This window comes from Chiloscyllium punctatum, chromosome 26, assembly GCF_047496795.1.
Source record: "Chiloscyllium punctatum isolate Juve2018m chromosome 26, sChiPun1.3, whole genome shotgun sequence".
NCBI lineage: Eukaryota > Metazoa > Chordata > Chondrichthyes > Orectolobiformes > Hemiscylliidae > Chiloscyllium > Chiloscyllium punctatum.
Window position 1 is genome coordinate 6,816,874 of NC_092764.1, and position 24,731 is coordinate 6,841,604.

The 24,731-nt window shown below is 43.6% G+C and overlaps 1 protein-coding gene across 1 annotated transcript in view; it reads right to left on the reverse strand.

Moving 5' to 3' along the window:
• bean1 (brain expressed, associated with NEDD4, 1) overlaps positions 1 to 24,731 on the reverse strand; it is a 103,400-nt gene that overhangs the window by 20,671 nt on the left and 57,998 nt on the right. The window contains exons 4-5 of the mRNA XM_072595832.1: positions 10,115 to 10,324; positions 2,141 to 2,282 (exon numbers count right to left, since the gene is read on the reverse strand). Of these exons, the coding sequence (XP_072451933.1) occupies positions 2,141 to 2,282; positions 10,115 to 10,324 (352 nt within the window). The remainder of the gene's footprint in view (positions 1 to 2,140; positions 2,283 to 10,114; positions 10,325 to 24,731) is intronic.

A 24,731-nucleotide genomic window follows, 5' to 3' on the forward strand; every position in this document is an offset into this window, starting at 1 on the left:
AACAGAAGATCAGAGAGAACAGGGAAGGAAAGAAAGTAGACTGAAAGAGGGCAGAAGGAGATAAAGAGATGGGGAGAAAGAACAGATGAAAATAGTGAAATTGAGGAGAATGAGAAAAATGAGGGGGGAAAGTGGAGAGATAAGGAGAAAATGGGAACAGTGAGAGAGGAGTGAAGAGAAAGAAAGAGAATAGAGTAAACAGAGAAGAAAAATGGGAAAGAAAAATAACCAGTAAGATGCTGCACCTATCACATTTTTGATGGTATGTGAATTTAAGTGCTTGCGTGATGCCGGGTATGTAGACTGTACATCACAAGGACTGATGGGTTGAATCAGACTGCATTTCCCTTCGGCTGTTTGCAATGAGCAAAGGCACAACTAACCTGTGCTTGTAAAACTCACACTGCAGTGTCTAACATTTGTTGTGAGTCTGCAATTGGACAGCATTTGCTGTAAAGTCCTGAGTGTGTGGCTAATTACACTGACAACTAATTTAGGATTGTTAGCCAGACTCGCAGTGTGGTCTCTCTGTGTGCACTAGAAGCTAGGTAAATTAATATACTGAGCCCTGCACTTTGCGGACAGAAAGAACACATACACACACTGTGCCTGTTTCAATGCAACAAAATAGGTGACTGCCTATTGCTGGTTCATTGCCCTGATGCCCTGATCAATCAAGGTCAAATGCCTGGTTTAAAATTTAAACAATGCCTAGCAGTTATCTGTCATTCAGCATTATTGGTTGCATTCTTAATAGCAAAGCCTCTACCAATCAGGGTCCACTAGCCAACCAATCAACACTCTCCTCTCACACAGTGTAGATATTGACTTTCTCTTTGAGTTGGTATTCTTGAGAACTATCCTGATGAGTGTGAGACAAAATAAGCTTTGACAAACCTTTTCAGCAATGCTCAAGGTCTGCATAAGTAAATGGTTATTTGACAGAAAGGAGGAAAAAGGAGTCCAGTGGTTAGATATTGATGGTCTTTGGGATGGAGAAGGGGAGTTTGCAGGATGGGCATTGCTTGTGAACCATTGACGTCTTTTTGGCTATATGTCTCCGTGAGTAGGATTACAGAATCATATAAACACAGGTGGAGGCCATTCAGCCCACTGTGCGTATACTGGCTCTTGGAAAAAACAATGCAGTTTGGAGAGATGGTAGTCTAGTGATATTATTAGTAGACTATGAATCCAGAAACTCTGGTAATGTTCTGCAGGGTCCGAGTTAGATGGTAGAATTTGAATTCAATGAAGAGGTCTGGAATTAAGAGTTTAATGGTGACTTTGGTTGATTGTTGGGAAAAAAACCCATCTGGTTCATTAATGTAATTCAGGGAAGGAAACTGCCATCCTTACCTGGTCTGGCCTACATGTGACTCCAGACCCACAGCAATGTGGTTGACTCTTAACTGCCCCCTGGGTAATAAATACTGGCCTGGTCAGAGGTGGCCACATCTTGTGAATGAAAGCAAGTTCACTTCTCTGCCCTTTCCCGATAATGCAAAGGGTTTTCCTTTCAAGTAGTTATTGCTTGTGACTTGTGATTGGAAATGGTAGTCAATACTGTATCCATGAAACCTTTCAAGCCTTATTGACATTGAACTCCCAGGAAATTTCTGCCTTTCAGTCAGCTGAAAGGAGGGAAGCTACAAAGCTTTGAAACATAGGTTGGAGGTAAAGACTTGGAAACTCATTAGCTCTTTGCTTAGTATGAGGGAGCAGCTCATCTAGATAGAATCATAGAATCCTTACAGTGTAGAAACAGACCCTTCAGCCCAACAAGTCTGCACTGACCCTCCAAAGAGTAACCCACTCAGACCCATTCCCATACCCTTTTATCCTTTATTTACCCCTGACTAATGCACCTAACCTACACATTGCTGAACACTGTAGGTAATTTAACATGGCCTGTGGAAGTCTTTGGACTGTGGGAGGGAAGCCAGAGCATTCAGCAGACACGGGGAGAATGAGCAAACTCCTCACAGACAGTTGCCCGAGGCTGGAATCAAACACAGGTCCCTGGCACTGTGAGGCAGCAGTGCTAAACACTGAGCCACTGTGCTGCCCCATATCTGCCTCTATTTCCTTCACTTTCTGTTGCAGGGAACAGCAGGCCCCAGAGTGGGCAGATACTCACTGCGGAGGTGAATCCTGATACATCACATTGATCTGGGACAGTGTCTCAATGTAGGAATCAAAATCGAAAGTGGGGGGATACTCTTCGATACAAGTTGATTGCAGCTCTCCAACAGATCCTCCAAATGAGAAACCATCTGGGGCTGTGGGATAGAAACATCGAGACTAGGTCAAGCTGTGTATTATGATCTCAGTTCAGTAACATAGGAGTGATAATACTGGGCTAATGATTCACAGATAATAATTCAAACTCCGCGGGGGAGACAATGGCCCAATGGTATTATCGGTAGACAATTAATCCAGACACCGTTGTAATGGTCTAGGAAGCCAGGTTTGAATTCTGTCACACCAGTTGGTGAAGTATGGAGTCAATGAAAAATTTGGAATTAATAATCTACTGGTGATCATGAAACCAGTGTCGATTATCAGGAAAAATAACATCTGTTCACCGATGTCACAGATTCCTAGAGTTGTACGGCACAGAAACAGACCCTTTGGTCCAACTCATTCGTGCCGACCAAATATCCTAAATTGATCTCGCCCCATTTGCCAGCACTTGGCCCACATCCTGCTAAACCCTTCCTATTCATATACCCATCCAAGTGCCTTTTAAATGTTGCAATTGTGTCAGCTTCCACCACTTCCTCTGGCAGCTCATTCCATACATGCACCACCCTCTGTGTGAAAATGTTGCTCCTTAGGTTCCTTTTAAATCTTTCCCTCTCACCTTAAACTTATGCCCTCTAGTTTTTGACTCATCATCACTGGAAAAAGACCTTAGCTATTCTCCTTATCCATGCTCCTCAGGAGTTGATAAACCTCTATAAAGTCACCCCTCCAGCCTCTGACACTCCAGGGAAAACATCCTATTCAGCTGCCCCTTATAGCTCAAACCCTCTAACCCTGGGAACATCTTTTTAAATCTTTTCTGAACCTTTTCCAGTCTAATGATGCCTTTCCTATAGCAGGGAGACCAGAATTGCACACAATATACCAGAAGTGGCCTAACCAATGACCTGTACAGCTGCAACATGACCCCCCAACACCTACGCTCAATGCACTGATCAATAAAAGCAAGCATACCAAATGCCTTCTTTGAATTAGTGGCAAGGATGTTTTACATTTACTCGAATAGGCAGATGTGGGTTCATATCTCATCTGAAGAGACGGTTCCTCTGACAGTGCAGTGCTCCCTCAGTGATGATCTGGAGTCGTATCAATGGAATTTCTGTCCAAGCTCTGGAGTGGGAATTGAATCTTATGATTCAGACGTAAGTGGACTTCCCACCAAACCACAACTGGCACGAAGAGGATTCAACCATATTGGCATAGTGAGGCATGGCGCAAATAAGGTACAAGAACAGCCATGATGTTACTGAATGGCAGAACAGGCTCAAAGGGCACAATGGCCTACTCCAGCTCCTGATATGTCCTTGTGTTTATTTTAGGTTTATATGAGGGGTTAGGACAGACAGGAGCTCTCTACTGTGGTACCACAAGGAAGCTAAGGGTGTCCCCCATTACCCACTAGAGATTGCACACCATGCTGCCCAGCAAGCCCACTTTCACCCTAACCTTTACCTGTTGACAGATACCATTCTGTGCACTGGGATTGTGATGTCCCACTTCCCCCCCAGACTCTTTCACTCTGGATGGATACTGAGCCTCAGCAGGACCCACAGTTGCAGTGTTGAGGGGTTTGCTCATTTCGAATCCCTACGGTCGCCCCATTTCCAAACTTGCTTACACTCTTCCCTTGTGCCATACTTCACACTGGCCTATTGGGTCTGTCTTTACTAAGTTCCATAAACAACAACATTTGGCATATGTAGTTACAAGATGTCATCAAACTGGAATGTTAACCCTGTTTCTCTCTCCATGGTTGAGGAATTCCAAATATTTCTGTTTATTTTTGACAGGAGCAAAATGTTTTGACAAACCACAGAAGGAGATATGATTGCAGGTGACCAGTAGCATGGCCGGAGAGCTGGGCATTGGCCAGTCTTTAAGGAGGACATAGAGGTAAAGAGGTTCAGGGAAGGAATCCTCGTGTGTGGAGCCCAGGCCACCAAAGAGAGAGAGAGAGATTCATGTTGGCAATGGGCAGGAGGCCAGAACCGACAGTGTCTGGAAGTTTCAGAGGGCTGCAGGTTACAGAGAAAGGGAGGGACGACGTCATGGAAAAGCATTAGAATGAGTATAAGACTTTTAAAATTGTGCCATTGTCCGATTAAGCTGAGGGTGGAAGGTGAGGTGTTGATGGAAAAAGTGAGGACTGCAGATGCTGAGATCAGTGTCAAGAGTGTGGTGCTGGACAAACACAGCAGGTCAGGCAGCATCTGAGGAGCAGGAGAACCGATGTTTTGGGCATAAGCCCTTCATCAGGAATGGGGTGTTGATCGATGAATGGGGCTTGATGTGAGTCATAATCTAAAGATACAGGGTAAGCCTTGAGGACTAAAAATAAGGAGAACCCTACGAATGATATGGAATTCTTTGCAATATGAAATGGCTGAAGTGGAGTTGAAGTGCCCAGCAGCCATGATTGAATGGCGGAGTGGACTTGATGGGCCGAATGGCCTTACTTCCACTACTATGTCTTATGGTCTTATGGTCTTATGGCTCAGTTGAACAGTGAATGTCTTCAAGAATAAGTTAGATATAGTTCTTAGAGCTAACGGGATCAAAGAATATTGAGGAAAGCAGGAACAGGGGACTGATTTGAATGATCAGCCATGATCATGGTGAATGGTGGAGCAGGCTTGAAGGGCTGAATGGCCTAATTTCTATTTTTTATGAGTTAGGATATGGGCAGCAATGTTTCCAATGAAATGAAACATCACTGGTTTGTGAATAGTGCAAAAGAAAATAAGAGATTGCATGAAGAGGAGGGAACTGTCACACAGGATGAGAAATGTCTGTAAAACCCAGGAAATGACTGGCAGTTTTAATCAGGATCATGGGCCTTCATTCAGAATCTCCATGGCAACCATCGGATTCTGGTAGGCATGAGAAGTCAATGGAATCAAGAACCACACGAGTGAGTCCCTATTGGTCACGAGCCGTATTCCTGTCACTTGTTCCTCAGTCAGTATTGGACGACGTTTAACAGAGAAATTGGCAACATTGGACAGCCTGGTTTTCCTCAGGAGGCAGTGATTCTGGATTAGAGTGGTATAGGAAAAGCACAGCAGTTTCAGGCAGCATCCAAGGAGCAGGAAAATCGACGTTTCGGGCAAAAGCCCTTCATCAGGAATACCCGAAACGTCGATTTTACTGCTCCTCGGATGCTGCCTGAACTGCTCTGCTTTTCCAGCACCACTAATCCAGAATCTGGTTTCAGCATCTGCAGTCATTGTTGTTACCCTCGGGAGGCAGTGAGCTTGCTGGCTCTGGTATAATTCAGTCATTAATGGCTCTCACATCTACACAGCACCTTCAGGAAGGTTTGCTCTCAACCGACAGTGACTGGGATAGATTACACCCAAAATTAACAGCAGGAGAGTTCAACCATGTTAGTAATCACTTTGAACATCATGCTCAGCAAAACCTTTCAACCATATTCTATTTCCTCAGGACAGAGTAAACCTCATTTAATACTCACACAATCTTCAGAAAATATAGCCAAGAGGCCATTTAGCCATTGAATCTGTGCTGACTCTGACCAAGACCAGCCAAGTAATCCCACAGCTCATTCTTTGCCCATATCCCAGCAAGGTGCATTCCTTCAAACATTTATACAGTTTCCTACAAAAACTTACTGTTGAATCTATCTTTATCACCCTATCAGGCAGCCCCAAATTGTAACCACTCAATTTCCTTTCTTTTTCCCAATCCATTGGAAAGTGAACCTTTGTCTTATTGATCATTTGACCAAAACAGCTCTTCCCTTCATCCAAAGGTTCCATGATTGCAAAGGTCAAATTGCCCTCTTGTCTTCTGTGCTCCAGGGAGAATATAATTCTCCATCACACCTCACTCTCACCTCCAACAAAGGACATTGAGAGGTGAAATAGTTTAAATTATATAGCCCTTTGGTGTAAGGTGAATTTTGATGAAGTTTTGCAATATAGAAGCTCCCTCTGCACTGTTCCTATCAAAGTACTCTCAGGACAGTACAGCATGGGGTTAGACACAGAGTAATATTCCTCTATACTGTCCCCCATCAAACATTAAAGGGCAGATACAGCACGGTTAGAAAGAGAATAAAACTCCATCTACACTGTTAAACTGAAATCAATCCTTCCTCTTTTCTTATAAACTGAAAGTAATGTTTGCTCCACTTTGTCCCTACCAAACATTCCCAGGGCAGGGACAGCACGGGGTTAGATACAGAGTAAAGCATCCTCTACACTGCCTGCCTCATCAAACACTCCCAGGACAAGGACAGCATGGGGTTAGATACAGTCTAAACTTCTCTCTATGCTGTTCCCCCATCAAACACTCCCAGGACAGGGACAGCACGGGGTTAGATACAGACTAAAGCTACCTCTATACTACCTGCCCCATCAAACATTCCCAGGACAGGGACAGCATGGGGCTAGATACAGAGTAAAGCTCCCTCTACACTGACCCCATCAAACTCTCCCAGGACAGGGACAGCATAGGGTTAGATACAGAATAAACTTCCTCTACACGGTTCCCCATCAAATACTCCCAGGATAGGGACAACACAGGGTTAGACACAGAGTAAAGCTCCCTCTACACTGACCCCATCAAACTCTCCCAGGACAGGGACAGTATGGGGTTAGATACAGAGTAAAGCTCCCTTTACATTGTCCCCCATCAAACACTCCCAGGACAGGGACAACGTGGGGTTAGGCACAGAGTAAAGCTCCCTTTAGGGTTAAACATAGAGTAAAGCTCCCTTTACACTGTCTGCCATCAAACACTCCTAGGATAGAGACAGCATAGGGTTAGATGGAGTGTCAATGGCAGGTTGCAATGACTGATGAATGGGTGGCAGGTTTCTTTGGGCCCAGTAAATTGATTGCAAAGCATAAAATTATTTCCTTGTAGTGTTAATTAAGAAGCTAGATGATTTAATGTACTATCAGAGAAATAAATCAGGATTGTGATTATTCTCAACAATATTGAACAGGCAATGCAGGCTGTGTACAAAAAAAAAACAAACTGGGCAAATGGAGCTCGGGTCTATCGAACCTTCCAACCTCAGAGCAGCTCCTGTCAGTGTCTTTGAACCATTTGAGGTGATCAGCTGCAGAAATGGTTTGCAAAGCAGCAGTTAGGGACCTCTGGAGTGCCATGTGTGACCCATTCAGCTCGATTGGTGGTGACCTCTGCAAATTTATCTCAGGGTCATCACTGCATACATTACAGAGCTTGACAGTCCCCTGACAGCGTTGTTCACAGACTCCTGGCTCAACCAGCTTCACAACTCTATTCAATGCCTGTGAATTTTGGTAAGATCGAGTGATTTATTGTTAGTCTTTGCCTGCTCTGGGACATACTGAAGGTGTTGTGTCAAGGATTGCATTAAACATGGCTTGTCTACATTAGTGTGCCATGGGTAACTGTTTACCATATTTATGAGGCTATGACAGGTTCCTGCCTATGAACACACTCAGTGACTGGCTGCTTCTCTTGTAATTATAAGTGCTCTGCTCTCTGACCTTCTGGCTTTGGTAAATTTGACCTCTTTGGAAACTCTGTTGTTTCCATGTCCCAGTTCACACTGAATCCTATTCACCCATCAAACACTGTTCCAGAAATGCCTTGATCTTAATTTTCTCACCTTTGTTTGCAAATTCCTTTGTGGTCTTTCCCATCCCTACCCCTGTAACCGCCTCCAGCCCCTATACTCCTCCCTATCCCTGTAATGCCTTCCAGTCCTTACACCCCTCCCTATCCCTGTAACCCCCTCCAGCCCCTATACCACTCCCTATCCCTGTAACCCCCTCCAGTCCTTACATCCCTCCCTTCCCTGTAACCCCCCAGCCCCTACATCTTTCCCTATCCCTGTAACCTCCTCCAGCCCCTACATCTTTCCCTATCCCTGTAACCTCCTCCAGCCCCTACACCCCTCCCTATCCCTGTAACCCCCCCAGCCCCTACATCTTTCCCTATCCCTGTAACCTCCTCCAGCCCCTACACCCCTCCCTATCCCTGTAACCCCCCCAGCCCCTACATCTTTCCCTATCCCTGTAACCTCCTCCAGCCCCTACACCCCTCCCTATCCCTGTAACCTTCTCCAGTCCTTACATCCCTCCCTATCCCTGTAACCTTCTCCAGCCCCTATACTACTCCCTATCCCTGTAACCCCCTCCAGTCCCTATATCCCTCACTATCCCTGTAACCCCCTTCAGCCCCTACACCCCTCACTATCCCTGTAACCCCCTCCAGTCCGCTCAGATCACTGCAGTCCGCTATTTCTGCTCCCTGGGTGTTGCCAATTTGCTTTGTTTGCTGGTGAGCCCAATCTCTCACTGCTACATTGTCTCCCAAAACACCACTGCCTCTCCATCAACATTCCCAAATCCCCACCCCTACCACCACTGTTAGCATCCTGGGGGCTTTCCACTGAGCAGAAATGGAACTGGACTTGCCAGATAAACACAATGGCTACAAGAGCAGGTCAGAGGCTGGGAATCCTGCAGCGAGTAACTCACCTCCTGACTCCCTAAAGCTTGTCCACCATCTACAAGGCACAGATTAGGAGTGAGGTGGAATACTCCCCACTTGGGATAGCACAGTGGCTCAGTGGTTAGCATTGCTGCTTCACAGCCCCAGGGAACCAGGTTCAACTCCATCCTCAGGTGACTGTCTGTGTGGATTTCTTCTGGTGATCTGGGAATTACAAGGTTAGGGATAGGATGCTCTTTGGAGGGTGGGTGTGGACTTGCTTCCACACTGTAGGGATTCCATGCTTTTTGGAATCACTTGCCTGGATGGGTTCAGCTCCAACAACTCTCAAAAAGCTTAACACCATCCAGGACAAAGCATCCTGCTTGATTGATACCACATCCACTCCCTGCAACACCAACATGCAGTAGCAGCAGTGTGTACCATTGACAGGAAATTCACCAAAGCTCCTCAGACAGCACCTTCCAAACCCACACCCATTCCATCTAGAAGGACAGGGGCAGCAGATATATGGGAACACCACCTCCTGCAAGTTCCCCTCCAAGCCACTCACCATCCTGACTTGGAAATATATCGCTGTTCCTTCACTGTCGCTAGGCCAAAATCCTGGAATTCCCTCCCTAATGGTACTGTGGGTTTACCAACAGCACATGGACTGCAGCAGTTAAGGAAGGCAGCTCACCCCCACCTTCTCAAGGGGCAACTAGGGTTGGGCAATAAATGCTGGGCCCAGCCAGCGATGCCCACTTTTGTTGATGTTGTGTGAGTGTGTGGATTGGATATGAGTGTGTGTGCACGGTGTGAGTGAGTGTATTACAGTGATGCCTCTTTCTCTCTAACAGGAAAGGTTAAAGTTTTGGTTTGTACTCTCAGCACAAAGATCACCAAGATCCTGATTTGTTTTCACTTGAACATTGAAGGATGAGGGGGCTGAGGATCGAGGTTTCCAAAATTATTAGAGGCATGGATAGAATGGTTAGTCAGAGTTTTATTTTTTCCAGGTTATAAATGTAATTACTAGGGGACATAGATTGCAGGTAAAAACAGATGAAAGTTACATCATGTTGGCAGCTGTCTTTTGGAGCATGTCCCTACACTTGCTGAAAGTTTATATGAGATGTGAGGGGTAGGTGGTAAGGGCCTTGCGTGAGCTGTCAGAGGAAGTGGTGGAGCTGGATACAATAGCAACGTTTTAGAGGCATCTTGACAGGTACGTGAAACAGGAATAGAGGGATACGGACCACGTAGAGGCAAAAGGATTTTAGTTTCGAAAGGCATCATGTGATGGTATAGACTTGGTGGGCCGAAGGGCCTGTTCCTGTGCTGTGATGTTTCTTTGTTCTTTCAGGCTGCAATATGCAAAGGGACTCACCGTAACTTGCCTCAGTCCTGAGATGAGAGTTTCCTAAACGGCTGTCTTTTCTCAAGCTTCCGACAATGATGGTCATGCAGGACAGGAAGAGCACTAGTCCAATCACGATACCTGCCACAACCAGCGGTGACACCAGCAAATTGGCATCATTGCTGCCATCCATGTAGTGTGAATATCCACTGTGGCCTCCGCTCTGGTTTGACTGAATCTCTGAATATAGAGAGACAAGGTTTTAGAGAAAAGAATTCTAAGTCAATGTTCAAAGATTACCCAATTGTTTTTTCAATACACCAAACGAGATGAAGGTTACATCATATTGGCAGCTGTCTTTTGGAGCATGTCCCTACACTTGATCTGTGATAAAATTCTGTCATTAACTGAAAAAAACATCAAAAACAGAAGCATGTTTTGCATTCCCACAGAGAACTCCCCCCCCAAGCAACTCTTGTACTCTCATTTCTGATCAAGGGCTTGAAAGACCATCTATTCAAAAGCCAACAAGTGTATATGTAGCAGAGCCAAACCTTCAATGAAAGAAGAAGCCTATTTCTAAAGAGAGACTTGCACCATCTCAGAATATTCCAAAATGCTTCATGCTCAATGAATGTTTAAAAATAAAGTTGAAACTTGCTGAAAAAAATGAGACAATTGCTGTTTTGCACTCAACTGGACAAATTTCCTCCTTTCTCAAATTCCTTAATGTCTCTAACCTGTCACCAAAAGCCTTCTGATAATCTAAGTATGCTATATCCATTGGTTGCCTTAGAGTCATAGAATGCTCATAGTGTGGAAACAAGCCCTTCAGCCCAGCAAGTCCATACCGACCCTCCAAAGAGTATCCCACCCAGACCTATTCCCTTATTACTCTACATTACCCCTGACTAATACACCAAACTGACACATCCCTGAAAACTATGGGCAATTTAGCATGGCCAATTTATGTAACCTGCGCATCTTTGGAACGTGACAGGAAACCAGAGCACCCAAAGGAAACCCATGCAGACACGGAGAGAATGTGCAAACTCCACACAGACAGTCACTCGAGGCTGGAATCAAACCTGGGCCCCTGGTGCTATGAGGCAGCAGTGCTAACCACCAGTGATAGCTGATGAAGGAGCAGTGCTCTGAAAGCTAGTGCTTCCAAATAAACCTGTTGGACTAGAACCTGGTGTTGTGTGATTTTTAACTTTGTCCACCTCAGTCCAACAGCAGCTCTTCTACATCATGGCTATCATCAACACAGTCAGTTAGCAGGTCACACAAACATGGACAATTTTTCAATATTTCCCCTGAATACTAATTAATTTCCAACCACTTAGTTGCCTGTGAGTTCTTTAATATGAGATGTAACTGCCTGGCAGAGAAATTAGTGCAGAAACATGTCAGGATGAGGTACCTGGTAAAATGTTCAACTATGTCATGAGTGATTGACCTAAAGAGTGTGAAGATGACAAACTGAAGGCAGATTTCACACAGGAATGAACTGATGCAAATAAAAACTGCTCTGGGGTTTAAGAGTCATTATTCTGCCAATGTTTACAGAGAGAGCATTAAAACGCAAAATCTGTTGCAAGGAGCTACTTTAGTTATTCAAAGGAAGACAGAGAGATTGAAGAGTTGGTGAAGGATGGTGAAGAGCTAGTTCAGAGCTTGTGAAGAGTCGGGGATGAGCTAGGGAAGAGGAAGTAGTGAAAGGTTGAATCTGTGCCCAATGCCACAAGTGTAAAAACTATTGAGATTTGGAGAAGTGTTTTCAAGTTATGGTTGCCAGAGGGGTTGGTGTCAGATAACGATCTCAGTTTACTTTAGAAGAGTTTGAAATACTTCTGTTTAAGAAACATAAGAACAAAGAGCAGGAATAGACAATTCAGCCTCTCTTGTCTGCTTCCCCATTTTATACGATCATGGCTGATTTAATCTCCACCTCAATTGTACTTTTCTGCCTGCTCCCCATGATCCTTTAATTCGTTAATACTCTAACACCATCATATTGCCCAACATTGAATGGTGTTGCAGAGAAAAGTACATAGATTATTAAAATGCGTTTGCAGAAGTATATATTTGGTAAAAAAATAGACAACGTTCCACGATTCTCTTTCACAGGGGCGAGGTAGTTCCAGTTTTCAAAATGGACTAACTCTACACTATACAACAAGGTGCTCACCCTGAAGAGTCAATGTTTGAACAGACTTCCTGATATCGAGGTTTAGTTTGGTCAAGCCTGATGAAAATAGCAAAATAAGAGAAAAGCAAGACTAAGATAAGGTGAGTCATGGTAGACCAGGTGTGGGCCCAAGGGTCTTGGCAAACCCACTGGGTTGACAGAGAGAAGTCTCTGACTGGAGTTCTACAGAGATGGGGCATTCACATATCTCGTGAAGGATGGAGAGAACTCTGCCAGTGTTGTCTAGATTATTTGCTTCAAAGAGAAAATCTGATAGAGGGAGAGTACGAGATATCAGCTGTAAGCCCAATTTCTCAAACGCTCAAAGTGTAAGTTAGAAAGAACATGAAAATTTGTCAGCATTAGTGAACCCACTGGTACAGTAAAGTGAATCAGCGCCTTTTAGACAAACCAAGCAATGTCACATTCCTAGTAATGAAGTGGACTTGGTCATTAAAATGAAAGTTTAGCTTTGACATAGTCACTGATGTTGAGAGAATAGAATCAACATAATGTCAATGGAAGGAGATCCTTAAACTGATCGAGGAAGAAGCCAAATAGATAGCAAGTATGTAGCAAGGAGGAAAAGAAGTTGATCTTTTAGTTATTACTTGTTCAGTAATTCATATTGCTTTGTGAAAAACTATTTTATTTACATGTAAATTACTCGGCTGTATGGGTCAGAGGTGCTTAAATTTGTTTTCAGTAAAAGCAAATACGCAATGTAATGTATTCAGTTTTCAGCTACTGTTGATATTGGTTCAGTCATGTTGTCATCTGGGTAATAATGTATGCATGACATTTTACATTTCAGACAGTTAACATAAGTCCCTTACGATAAGTTTTGCTTTCTGCCGTTGTCTGGGTCCTGCCTTGGGATTTGATTAAATTATTTATAATCTAAGGAAAAAATATCAATCAATCCTTACCCAATAGAACCTGAAAGAATCTGATGGGATAGCGTAGAGTTTTACTCTGTATCTAACCCTGGTCTGTCCCTGTTCTGGGAATGTTTGATGTGGGACAGTGTAGAGGCAGCTTTACTCTGTATCTAACCCCGTGCAGTTCCTGTCCTTAGAGTGTTTGATGGTGTAGTGAGAGCTTTACTCTGTATCTAAATTGTGTTGTTGCTGATGCGAGATTGCCTGGCTTTTTGCAAGGTTCCAAAACCGTTCTTTCTCAGTGTTGACATTCTTCACTGTCAGCAGCACAAAAGGGAAAATAATGAAAAAGCTGTTTGCTTCTTTCTGTGAGGCATTGTTGCCATATCATTGAGTGAGCCTGAGAGTAAGCTACTGACAAAGTAACAATGCTGAGAAAATTACATGTACAGTCATGGGATTGATTGTAGTGATAGTGCATTCTGCCCAGATATTATGTTCATTGCTCACTGGGAATAGACTCATTACCAGAACATCACATTATATCCAAAATGATGTAATTGCAGTAACATGATATGTCCAGGAAATCCAGATACTGATAGAGTGTGAGAAGGCACAGTAAAATGAGATTCTAATAGAAAGACATTCCAATTGTTGAAAAATCATCCTGTGACCTTGAGTGGTAAAAGCTATTCCTGTACTTTGAATTAACTGCAGGCTTGTTCCTTTCTCCCTGTGTGCCTTTTCTGTCATCTGATAATCTGACAAAGCCCTCCCTATGTTGTCATCTGTGCTTTGAAAGAAATATGATGAATTAAGTCACACAGGTATCAACACTGTGCACTCTCAATACTCAACCTTCTGCCATTTTTGCAATCAGAAGGTATTGTCTGAAATCTACCTCCTGTCCAGTTTTATCTCCCTAGAGCCTGCCAACGTCACCTATTTGGCTCCCAGGCATCAGAACACTCACAGATCTGAACATCTGCAGGCTCAACCAACCAGAACCTGCCAGAAACAGTGGGTTGGATAAGATTATCTACCCGGTCAGTTAAGAGTCATGTGCGGAAACCTCAATTTGTTTGGAATATGTGAAGGTTTATAGGGAGAAGACAAAATATTCTGAGATGCACTGAAGTGACAAGGTGTCCGATGATGTCTTCTTGCCAAGGACATTGGCTTCACGGAGATATAGAAAATAGGAGCTGGAGGAGGCCATTTGGCCCTTCAAGTCTGATCTGCCATTCAAATGATCATGGCTGGTCATCCAACATAGTACCCTATTCCTGTTTTCTCACTATACACTTGGACCTCTTTAGCCCTAAGAACTTTAATCTAACTCTGTCTTGAAAATATTCAATGTTTTGTCCTCACCTGCTTTCTGTGGGAGTGAATTCCACAGGCTCACCACTCTCTGGGTAACAAAATATTTCCACATCTCAGTCCTAAACAGCCTACCCCATACCCTTATCTTTGCCCCAGATTTCCTGTTATTAGGAATATATTCCTGTGTTTACCCTGTCCAGTCCTGTTAGAATTTTATAGGTTTCGATGAGGTCTTCCCTTATTCTTCTGAATAAGAGAAACTGATCCAATCTCTCTTCATTCTCTCTGTCCTGCCATCCCAGGAGTCAGTCTGGGAAAACTTTGCTGCACTCTCTCTAGAAAATAGGGGGAAACAATTTTGAGAAAAATTCTGTACTTCCTCAGATAAGGAGGCCAAAGCTGCACACAATGCTCCAAGTGTGGTCTCACCAATTGCAGCTACACATGCACACCTGCACTCGAATCCTCTCACTATGAAGGCCAACAAACCATTTGTTGTTTACCATCTTGATTGATCAATCAGTCGTTACGACGCTGTTTGAAGGTTAAATATTGGGCAGGCTATCTGAGAGAACCTCACTGCTTTTCTTTAAATTGAGGCCATGGGATCGTTATGACCTCAGCTTAATGTCTTAGAGAAGTCTCTGACAGTGCAGCACTGTCTCAATACTGCAGTCAGAGAGTCCACCCAGAGGTCACACCTGTCTCTGCAAACATCTCAATAGATATATTGGCAAGCTTTCTATTTATTTTTATGTAAATGATTTGGGTGTGAATATAGGAGGCATGGTAAGGTTCCAATAATGATGTCCTCCATCTCTTCCCTCAGGCAGAAGAGATCGAAGCCTGAACAAACGCAGCAATAGGTTCAGGAGCAGTTTCTTCCTGGCCATTATTAAATTGATGAACGGTCTCTCTAGCCTCAAATAATGCCGACCTCACTAACATTGACCTCATCTAGCACACGGCCTGTGCAGTGTACCCTGTATGCCTCTGCCTTAGTCTTTTTCATCTGTACATCCTTGCTGACTATGATCTGCCTGTGCTGCTCGCAAACAAAGCCTTTCACCATACTTTGGGACACGTGGCAACAGATCAATCAATCAATCAAGATTAGAGTGGTGCTGGAAGAGCACAGCAGGCCAGGCAGCATCCGAGGAGCAGGAACACTTTTGCCCAATCAATCAATCAGTCAAGTTTGCAGATGACACCAAAATTGGAAGTGTAGTGGACAGCGAAGGAGATTATCTCAGAGTACAAGGGGACCTTGATCAGATCGGCCAATGGGCTGAGGAGTGGCAGATGGTGTTTAACTTAGATAAAAGTGGGATAGTGCATTTTGGTAAGGCAAATTAGGGCAGGACTTATACAGTTAATGGTAGGGTCCTGGGGAATGTTGCCAAATAAAGAAACCTAGAAGTGCAAGTGGATAGTTCCTTGAAAGTGGAGGCACAGGTAGACAGGATGGTGAAGAAGGTGCTTGGCATGCTTGCTTTCATTGGTTAAGACATTGACCATAGGAGTTTGGAACATCATATTCCAGCTGAACAGGACATTGATGAGGCTACTTTCGGAATACTGCTTACAATTCCGGTCTCCCTGCCATAGAAAAGATGTTATTAAACTTGAGAAGGTGCAGAAACGATTTACAAGGATGTTGCCAGGACTGAAGGGTTTGAGCTACAGAGAGAGGTTGAATAGGCTGGGGCTGTTTCCCTGGAGCATCGGAGGCTGAGGGGTGACCTTAAAGAGGTTTATAAATTCATGAGGGGCTTGGATAAGTTGAATAGCCAAAGGTTTTTCCCCAGGGTAGGGGAATCCAAAACTAGAAAGCGTAGGTTTAAGGTGAGAGGGGAAAGATTTAAAAGGGACCTGGGAGGCAACATTTTCATGCAGAGGGTGGTGTAGGTGTGGAATGAGCTGCCAGAAGAAGTGGTGGAGGTTGGTACAATTACAATATCTAAAAGGCACCTGGACGGGTATATGAATGTGAAGTATTTCGAGAGATATGGGCCAACTGTTGGCAAATGGGAATGAGATCAGATTGGGATCAGGTTGGTGCCAATGAGTTGGACGAAAGGGTTTGTTTCCGTGCTGTATGACTGTATGATTCTATATTTATAACCCGGTGGCACAAAGTCTTCAAGGCAACTGACTTCAGGATGACAGTAGGATTTATCACTTTACAAAATACAGGATAAACTGAGCACCTGAAGGCAAATCATTTCCATTGGAGTTTACAGAACTCCTCATTGATTTTAGTTTTCACTTTATGAACTCTGAGATGTCGGGGGCACAGGTGTGGCAAGGGTTAAACTGGTCCATTAGATTGAGTGAAACTGACAGAATTATTTAACTGTGTTTGCGAGGAGAGAGGCAACTCACTGGACTGCCAATGAATAACATTATCGTAGTCTGTCTCAGTTTAACCTGAGGGTTACCACACCTCACTTAAGGGGAGAGACTGAGAAGATGGGACCTTCACACATACCTCAGCTGGGGTAGGAATTGAACCCACATCACTGGTGCACCTTGGCATCACAAACCAGCTGCCCAGCCAACTCAGCTAACCAGCCCTAATGAGCTGCTAACAGGATACGCATCCCCAGTGGAAACACCACAGATGGGTATGTCACAGGATAGAAATTTGGAAGGGGTGAACTTTCTCTGCCTGGCCCCAGAACGTAATATGACTCCTCTGATATGACCTGGCCTGCGGCTGCTGACAATCCATGGAGCGCTAATTGGCTGAAAAAGGGGGATGTCAATTTCTCTTTCAGGAGGAGCCTCCACCTCAGAGAGATTCCAGAGAGCTGCCAGTCAACCTGATTGAGAAACAGCGATGTAGTCCCAGCAGCGCCACTGGGAGTGGTGGCCACTCAGGGACTGCAAGCCGCTCCCAGATTCTAAGTCCTGGAACCCAGGAGGGAGATAAATGTTGTAAAATGTCATGGTTCTGAAAGAATTAACATTGGAGAATGCATTGAGCTCCACCCAACCTGATGATATCATACATTATTGAGTGGGGATCCCAGGGGAATACTGTAGCTCTGGATCTTGAAGCGGACAAATGTGCCATCTTTGTCTCCCAAGGTAACAATGACTAACCAGCTAGTTTCACCTGTATGTAAATGGTATCCTGTGACGAATGATAAACTACATCTTGTTTAAGACAACAGCCTTGTTAAGCCTCACTCACTATCACTGTAAACCCTCTGACCCAGTGATAAATCTGGATTGCAGCATTCCCTTACCCCACATTAACAGTACTGTGTGGGATCCTGATGGTGAGAATGGGAACAAGGAAGCTTGGAAATAACAGGGAGATGAAAGTTCTGACGACAAGTCTAGCTGTGGAAGGAGCTGTGGATGCATGGGCGCTTGACCTTGGAAGGGGCCCAGTTATACAGAGACTCACCCCTTTACTACCTTTCAGGGAGAGGCAATGGCCTAGTGGTATTATCACTGGACTATTGATCCATACAACTCAAGCACCGATCTGGGGACCTGGGTTTGAATCCTGCCGTGGCAGTTGGTGGAATTTGAATGCAATAAACATCTAGGATTAAGAGTCTGATGATAGTCATCTGGTTCACTCAAGTCTTTCCCTTGTCTGGTCTACATGTGACTCCAGACTCACAGCAATGTGGATGACCCTTAACTGTTAGAGATGGGTAATAAATGCTGGCCAAGCCAGTGACACCTGGAACCTATGAATGAACAACAATAATCCAGCAACTGGGATTAGAGTAATCGATTGGCCTTCTCAGTCTCATCATCTTTGATCTCCAGCAGTTTCATTGAGCTAGACAATTGTAGTTTGGCATCAGGCAGCTCTGAAATGGTCAATAATTGGCCAACTCAGGGTCTCAATTGTAATGAAGGTTACTCAAGGCCTCGCTGACCTCTGTCTATGGAACTGTGGGCCAGTGAAGGAAGGTGCGTAGTCAGCAGCAAGGCCTCCTGGGGACAATTATGTGACGCCCTCCTCACACCACACCTACAAATTTGCCAGCGAAGGACCATAAAATCCAAATCTCTGTGCAGCAATCAAAATAACCTTCCTCTTGAGGTCTTCTCAAAGGGTTTAAATATTTAGAGATACTTTTTGAGTATTGAGGGTTACCTTTTCATTGTAACTAACTTTCTTTCAGGTGATGTAGCCACATAGTAACAATATATATTGAATTTGTGTTAATCAATGAGCTAGTTGGACTTTCTCAGAAACAGAATTAGAAGAATTTGCCAATAGCTTCAATAATAATGAAAACTTCCTTAAATTTAAATCCTCCACCTTTCCTGGAAAACAGAACACTTAATTTAGCACAGATTATGTTAGTACCAAATGTTATTTATATCAAAATAATTGACATAATTGACAACGTACAAAATGCCATCACCCTAAAGACACGACCTTTTTACTAAAACTCAAACTTCAATCTCAGATTTAAATTTAACAATTAGCACAGTATTTATTGATATGCCATCCGTCAGATTTTCCCATAGAATAGATCTTGAACTCATGCAGCCTTATTGAAACATTCCAGGTATTAATCAAGTAAACCACTTGATTTATGTCCTTTCTTAAATAAGGAGACCAAATGAGCACACAGTATTTGAGATGTGATCTCAATGTCCTGTATAAGTGAAACATAACAGCCTTATATTTATGTTCAGTTCCAAAGGATAGCATCTTGTTAGCTTTGCTGTAGTTGCACATGAACTTGTAGTGACTCATGCACTGCAACATCCTCTGCCCCTTGGAATTCTGCAGCCATTCTCCATTTAATTAGCAGCCTTCCACAACCCTTTGACCTCTGAATGTGAGGCTGCCTCCGATGTCACAGGGAGAGGTCATCCTGCCTTCTCTAAGGTTGCACTGTTCAAACAGCTCAGGACTGGTTTTGGAACAGTTGGACTGACTGCTCACCACTTTTGAACAGATCAGTCGCTGTTCACAGGGGCTGGCAGGATCCTCTCCTAAGCTGGCAGTATAAAATGATGTTGAGTTTTCATTCCAGGGAACAACTTACTCAAGAACAGCCCTTTCCTGGGGTGCCACACCCACTTGTAGTCATAATGTCAAACAACTGAGAAAAACCATGTTACAGAACATGGAATCCCTACAGTGTGGCAATAGGTCCACACTGACCCTCCGAAGAGTATCCCACCCAAACCCATTCCCCCACATTTTTACCCCTAACTAATGCACCTAACCGACACATCCCTGAATACTATGGGCAATTTAGCACGGCCAACTCACCTAACCTGCACACCTTTGTGACTGTGGGAGGAAACCAGAGCACCCGGAGGAAACCCACACAGTCACGGGGAGAATATGCAAACTCCACACAGTCAGTCACCCGAGGCTGGAATTGAACATGGGTCCTTGGTGCTGTGAGGCAGCAGTGCTATACACTGAGCCACCATGCTGCCCAATACAACATAAAACAGTATAGGATAGGACAGGAATGGGCCCTTTGGCCCATGATAAGGTGCCAAACATGACACCAAATTAATCCCTTCTGCCTGCCCTTGGTCATGTCCCTCCATTCCTTGCATATTCTTCTAAAAGTCTCTTAAATGCCCCTATTGTATCTCTCCCATTCACCACCCCGGTGCATGTTCCAGACTCCTACCATCTCTGTGTAAAAAACCTCTCCCTCACATTTCCTTTGAACGTTCCCCCTCTCACCTTAAATGCATGCCTCCTAGTATGAGACATTTCAACTCTGGTTAAACAATTCTGATCGTCAACCCTATCTTTGCATCTCATACTTTTATAGACTTCTGTCAAGTTTCTGCTCAGCCTCTGCAGCTCCAAAGAGAAAACAACCAGAGATTTTCTATCCTCTCCTTATCGCTCATACCCTCTAATCCAAACAGCATCCTGGTAAACCTCTTCTGTACCCTCTCCAAAGCCTCCACATCCTTCCTGTCACTGAATTGAAAGCAATACTCTTAACTTTGGCCTAACCAAAGTCTTACAAAGCTACAGCGCGATATTCTGACTCTTGTACTCAATTCTCCAATTGACAAAGGCAAGCATACACATTCTTTATCACCCTATTTACCTGAGAGGCCACTTTCAGGGAGCTATGGGCTTGAACCCAAAGATTCCTCTGTACATCAATGCTGTTCAGGGTCCTGGCATTTTTTTGTTATCATAGGACCATACAGCACTGAAAGAGGCCATGCAGCCCACTGCTCCCATACTGACCCTTTTAAAGAAATATCCACTCAGTCTGACTAATCCTGCTGTTTCCCCAATATTCAACAGTTTATTTCCTTTTTCATGTATTCCAGTTTGTTTGAGTGTTATTATTGAATCTGCTTACTTTCTGGCAATACAATATGGATCAGAACTATTTGTCATGTAAAAATTTAATCTCCTCTCCTCTCCCTAGTTCTTTTGTGAATTATCTTAAATCATCTCCCCTGGTTACTGATCCTGCTGCAAGTGGATATAATTTTTCCTCATAAGCTGTGTCAAAATTCCCTTAATATAACTGGTAGAACTTGAGTCTGGTGATTGGGATACATTGCACGGTTAGAACTCCTGAAAACGTCAAGCATCCTCACAGGAATCCCTGGTTCGTGACTGATCTAAACGGAGAGAGCTCTTTGAGGAAGGCACCAAATGTAGAAGCATTGAAATCAGGAGCAGGCATTATCAGTTCAGGACCTCGGGCCTGCCCTGTCATTCTCAAAATAAAGTCTCACCAGGAACGTGCTGAGGTGAGATGGAGGTGTGGGAGGGAACACAAACCCCCAAACTAGAACGATAGAATCCCTACAATGTAGAAGCAGCCCATCAAGACTACATCAACCCTTCAAAGAGCACCTCAACTTTCACCACCCCCCCCCTCCCCCCCCCACCCCCCCCCCCCCCCCAATTCCCTGCACTTCCCCACGGTTACTCAAGCCGACCTACATGCCCCTGAACACTAAAGGCAATTTCCGATGGCCAATCCACCTAGCCATCACACCTTTGGGCTGAGGGAGGAAACCACAGCACCCGGAGGAAACCTGCACGGACTATTTATATCAGGAATTGTTCTGACACACAATGGAACTTTATTTTTCCCATCACCAAATCATCCATGGGATTTTTCATCTATTAACCAGTAAATCACCTGTGTTCTGATGGATTAATTTACATGCAAACTCCACACAGGCAGTTACCCGAGGAAAAATTATATCCACTTGCAGCAGGATCAGTAACTGTCTGTGTGGAATCGAACTTGTGAGGCAGCAGTGGTGCCCATGATTCAACATGCCACCCATCTCCCCAACCCTTCAAAATTCATCCACCTGCGATGGATGAAAGTTTGCGACTTCAAATGAACCTGTTGGAGTATAACCTGGTGTCGTGTGATTATAGACTTCATTAAGGTCAATGCAGACTCCTCTTACTCTTCTAAACCTTAGCAGATCCAAGTCTCACCCATTCCAACCTTTACTCATAAGACAATCCGCCCTTTTCAGGTATTAACCTGCCCTTTTCTAAAATTCTTTCAACAAATTTACATCCTGCCTTAAATAAGATGACCAATACAGTGCACATGGTACTCCAACATGTTTGCACAAGATGCCCTGTGGAAATGAAGCATAACATTTCTACTTTTGTATTTAATTCCCCTTGCGATAAATGATAACACCAGCTTTCCTCATTGCATGTGTAAATGCAGACTAACCTTTCCCAAGTCATGACTGAGGACAGTCAGAACTCTCTGTACCTCAGAGCTATGCAACCTCCCACCATTTGGGAAAATTCTTCCATTTTATTCTTCCTGTCAAAATGGACAATTGGACATTTTCCCACATTAGCCTCCATTTGCCATATCTTTGTCTTCTCACTTAAACTATCATTAATTCTTGTAATCTCTTTGCATTCTCATCATAACTTACTGTCCTGCCTAGCTTTCTATCAATAGCAAATTTAGCAACCACCCCTTCTTCTGAATCATTTTATGTAAATTAAAACTTGAACTGGAATAAGAAAAAGTTTAGAAATGTTGTAAGGTGGAATTGAAAGAATATATCAGCCTCAATTCTGGCCACAAAGAAGATAATAACAACTTATACCTTCCAGGCTATCTACACAGTCTAAGTCTAATGGGTGTGAAATCTCACAAATCTATCCTCATGGATGTAAGGATCTATTTGAAACTTGCAAAATTTCTACAGGGCTGGAGATAAAATGTTTCCCCTGGTTGGTAAGTCTAGAACCAGGGCAAATAATCCCAAGACAATGGGTCAGCCACTTAAGACTGAGGATGAGGAGTACTTTCTTCAGCTTTCTTCAGCATGGTGGCTCAGTGGTTAGCACTGCTGCTTTACAACAGCAGGGACCCAGTTTCGATTCCAGCCTTGGGTGACGTCTGTGTAGAGTTTGCATGTTCTCCTTGTATCTGCGTGGGTTTCCTCTGGGTACTCTGGTTTCCTTCCACAGTCCAAAGGCGTGCAGGCCAGGTGAATTGGCCATGCTAAATTGTCCGTGGTGTTAGGTGCATTAGTTAGGGGAATGGGTCTGGGTGGGTTACTCTTTGGAGGGTCAGTGTGGGCTGAAGGGCCTGTTTCCACACTGTAGGGAATCTAATTGAATAGTAGAGCAAGCTTAATGTGCTGATTGGCCTACCCATGTGTCTATGTTCATATATTCAAGGAAAAACAGTCATAATGTTGCTACAAAACATGAATCTGAAATTAGGAGTTCATTACAGAACAACATTGGTAGTTTGGAAGCTGATGATAGATGTTCAACTTATTATCGGCAGATTGTAAGAAAATTGAGTGTTTATACCTCAAATAATATTAAATCCATCAGTCGTAAGCCTGCCTATCTATCTCAGGGGAAACGGTTCCCAATTAGACTTCCATATTCTATAAAAACAAGTCACAAGGTCAGACTCTTGTCAAAATCTGTATTTATACAGGCCTGTTGTAACACATAGCAGCTTTATGTCACATTTTTCAAAGTGATAAGATTTGGTTCTGTTAAAGTCTTTGTGAAAGAATGCCTAGAAATCCTGCAATAAAGATCTACTGTCACCAAAAAAAGTATTAATTTGACTGTGAGTGTTTTACAACTCTCTGTAATTTGTGAATTCCACACATACACCAATCAATTCCTCTTTTCTGAACTAATCCGACACTCATATATAGGTACCTATTATTCTTAATATAAAATACCTGAATTCCTACAATTCCTCTAGCCTGTAACACATTCCCAGGGGTCTGTTATTATATACTTAAACCTCCCAAACCCCTCAATTAGATTTCAATCTGCATCTCAATCATCTTTATCTGTTATTCTATTCATAAACCATCTAAATCTCTTGATTAGATTCCAGTCTGTAACTCAGTCCCAAGTATCTGTTATTCTATATATTGGCTTTCCTCTGGGTGCTCTGGTTTCCTCCCACAGTCCAAAGATGTGCAGGTCAGGTGAATTGGCCATGCTAAATTGCCCACAGTGTTAGTTGCATTAGTCAGAGGGAAATGGGTCTGGGTGAGTTACTCTTTGGAGGGTCGGTGTGGAGTTGTTGGGCTGAAGAGCCCGTTTCCACACTGTAAGGAATCTAATCTAAACTACCCTGAACCCTTGATCAGATTCCAGTCTGCAACTCACTACCAAGTATCTGTTATTCTACATATAAACCACCCTGGACCCCTTGATTAGATTCCAGGCTGTAACTCAGTCCCGGGTATCTGTTATTTATTACATAAACCACTCAGACCCCTCATTTAGATTCTCACTCCCAGGTATCTGTAGTTCAATATAATCAACCTGAACAGCTTGATTATATTCCAGTCTGTAACTCATCCTGGGAATCTGTTACTTGTACATATAAACCACCCAGACACTTTGATTAGATTCCAGTCTGTAACTGACTCCCTGTATCTGACTGAGTTTCACATCTATATTGTCAATCTGCAAAACTTACCTCACAAAGGAAAGAAACAGTTCAGGGACTTTATTCTAAAACACCAATCAGGTGATCATAACAGGCCAAAGGGAATTTTTCAGATTAAATCTATTTTTTTCTGATCCAATTAATTTAACTTTTCCCAACAGAAATTTCTGCAATTTTTCCCCAATAGAAGATTTCAGTAATTGAAAACAAAATCTCACCTCGCCATCTCTTTCTTTCTTTGTTAGATTCTATCTTGGACTAAGACTGTCTGGCAGCTTTCCCATTCAATCAATAAACTAATCTCACGCCATGAAGACAGCATGGCA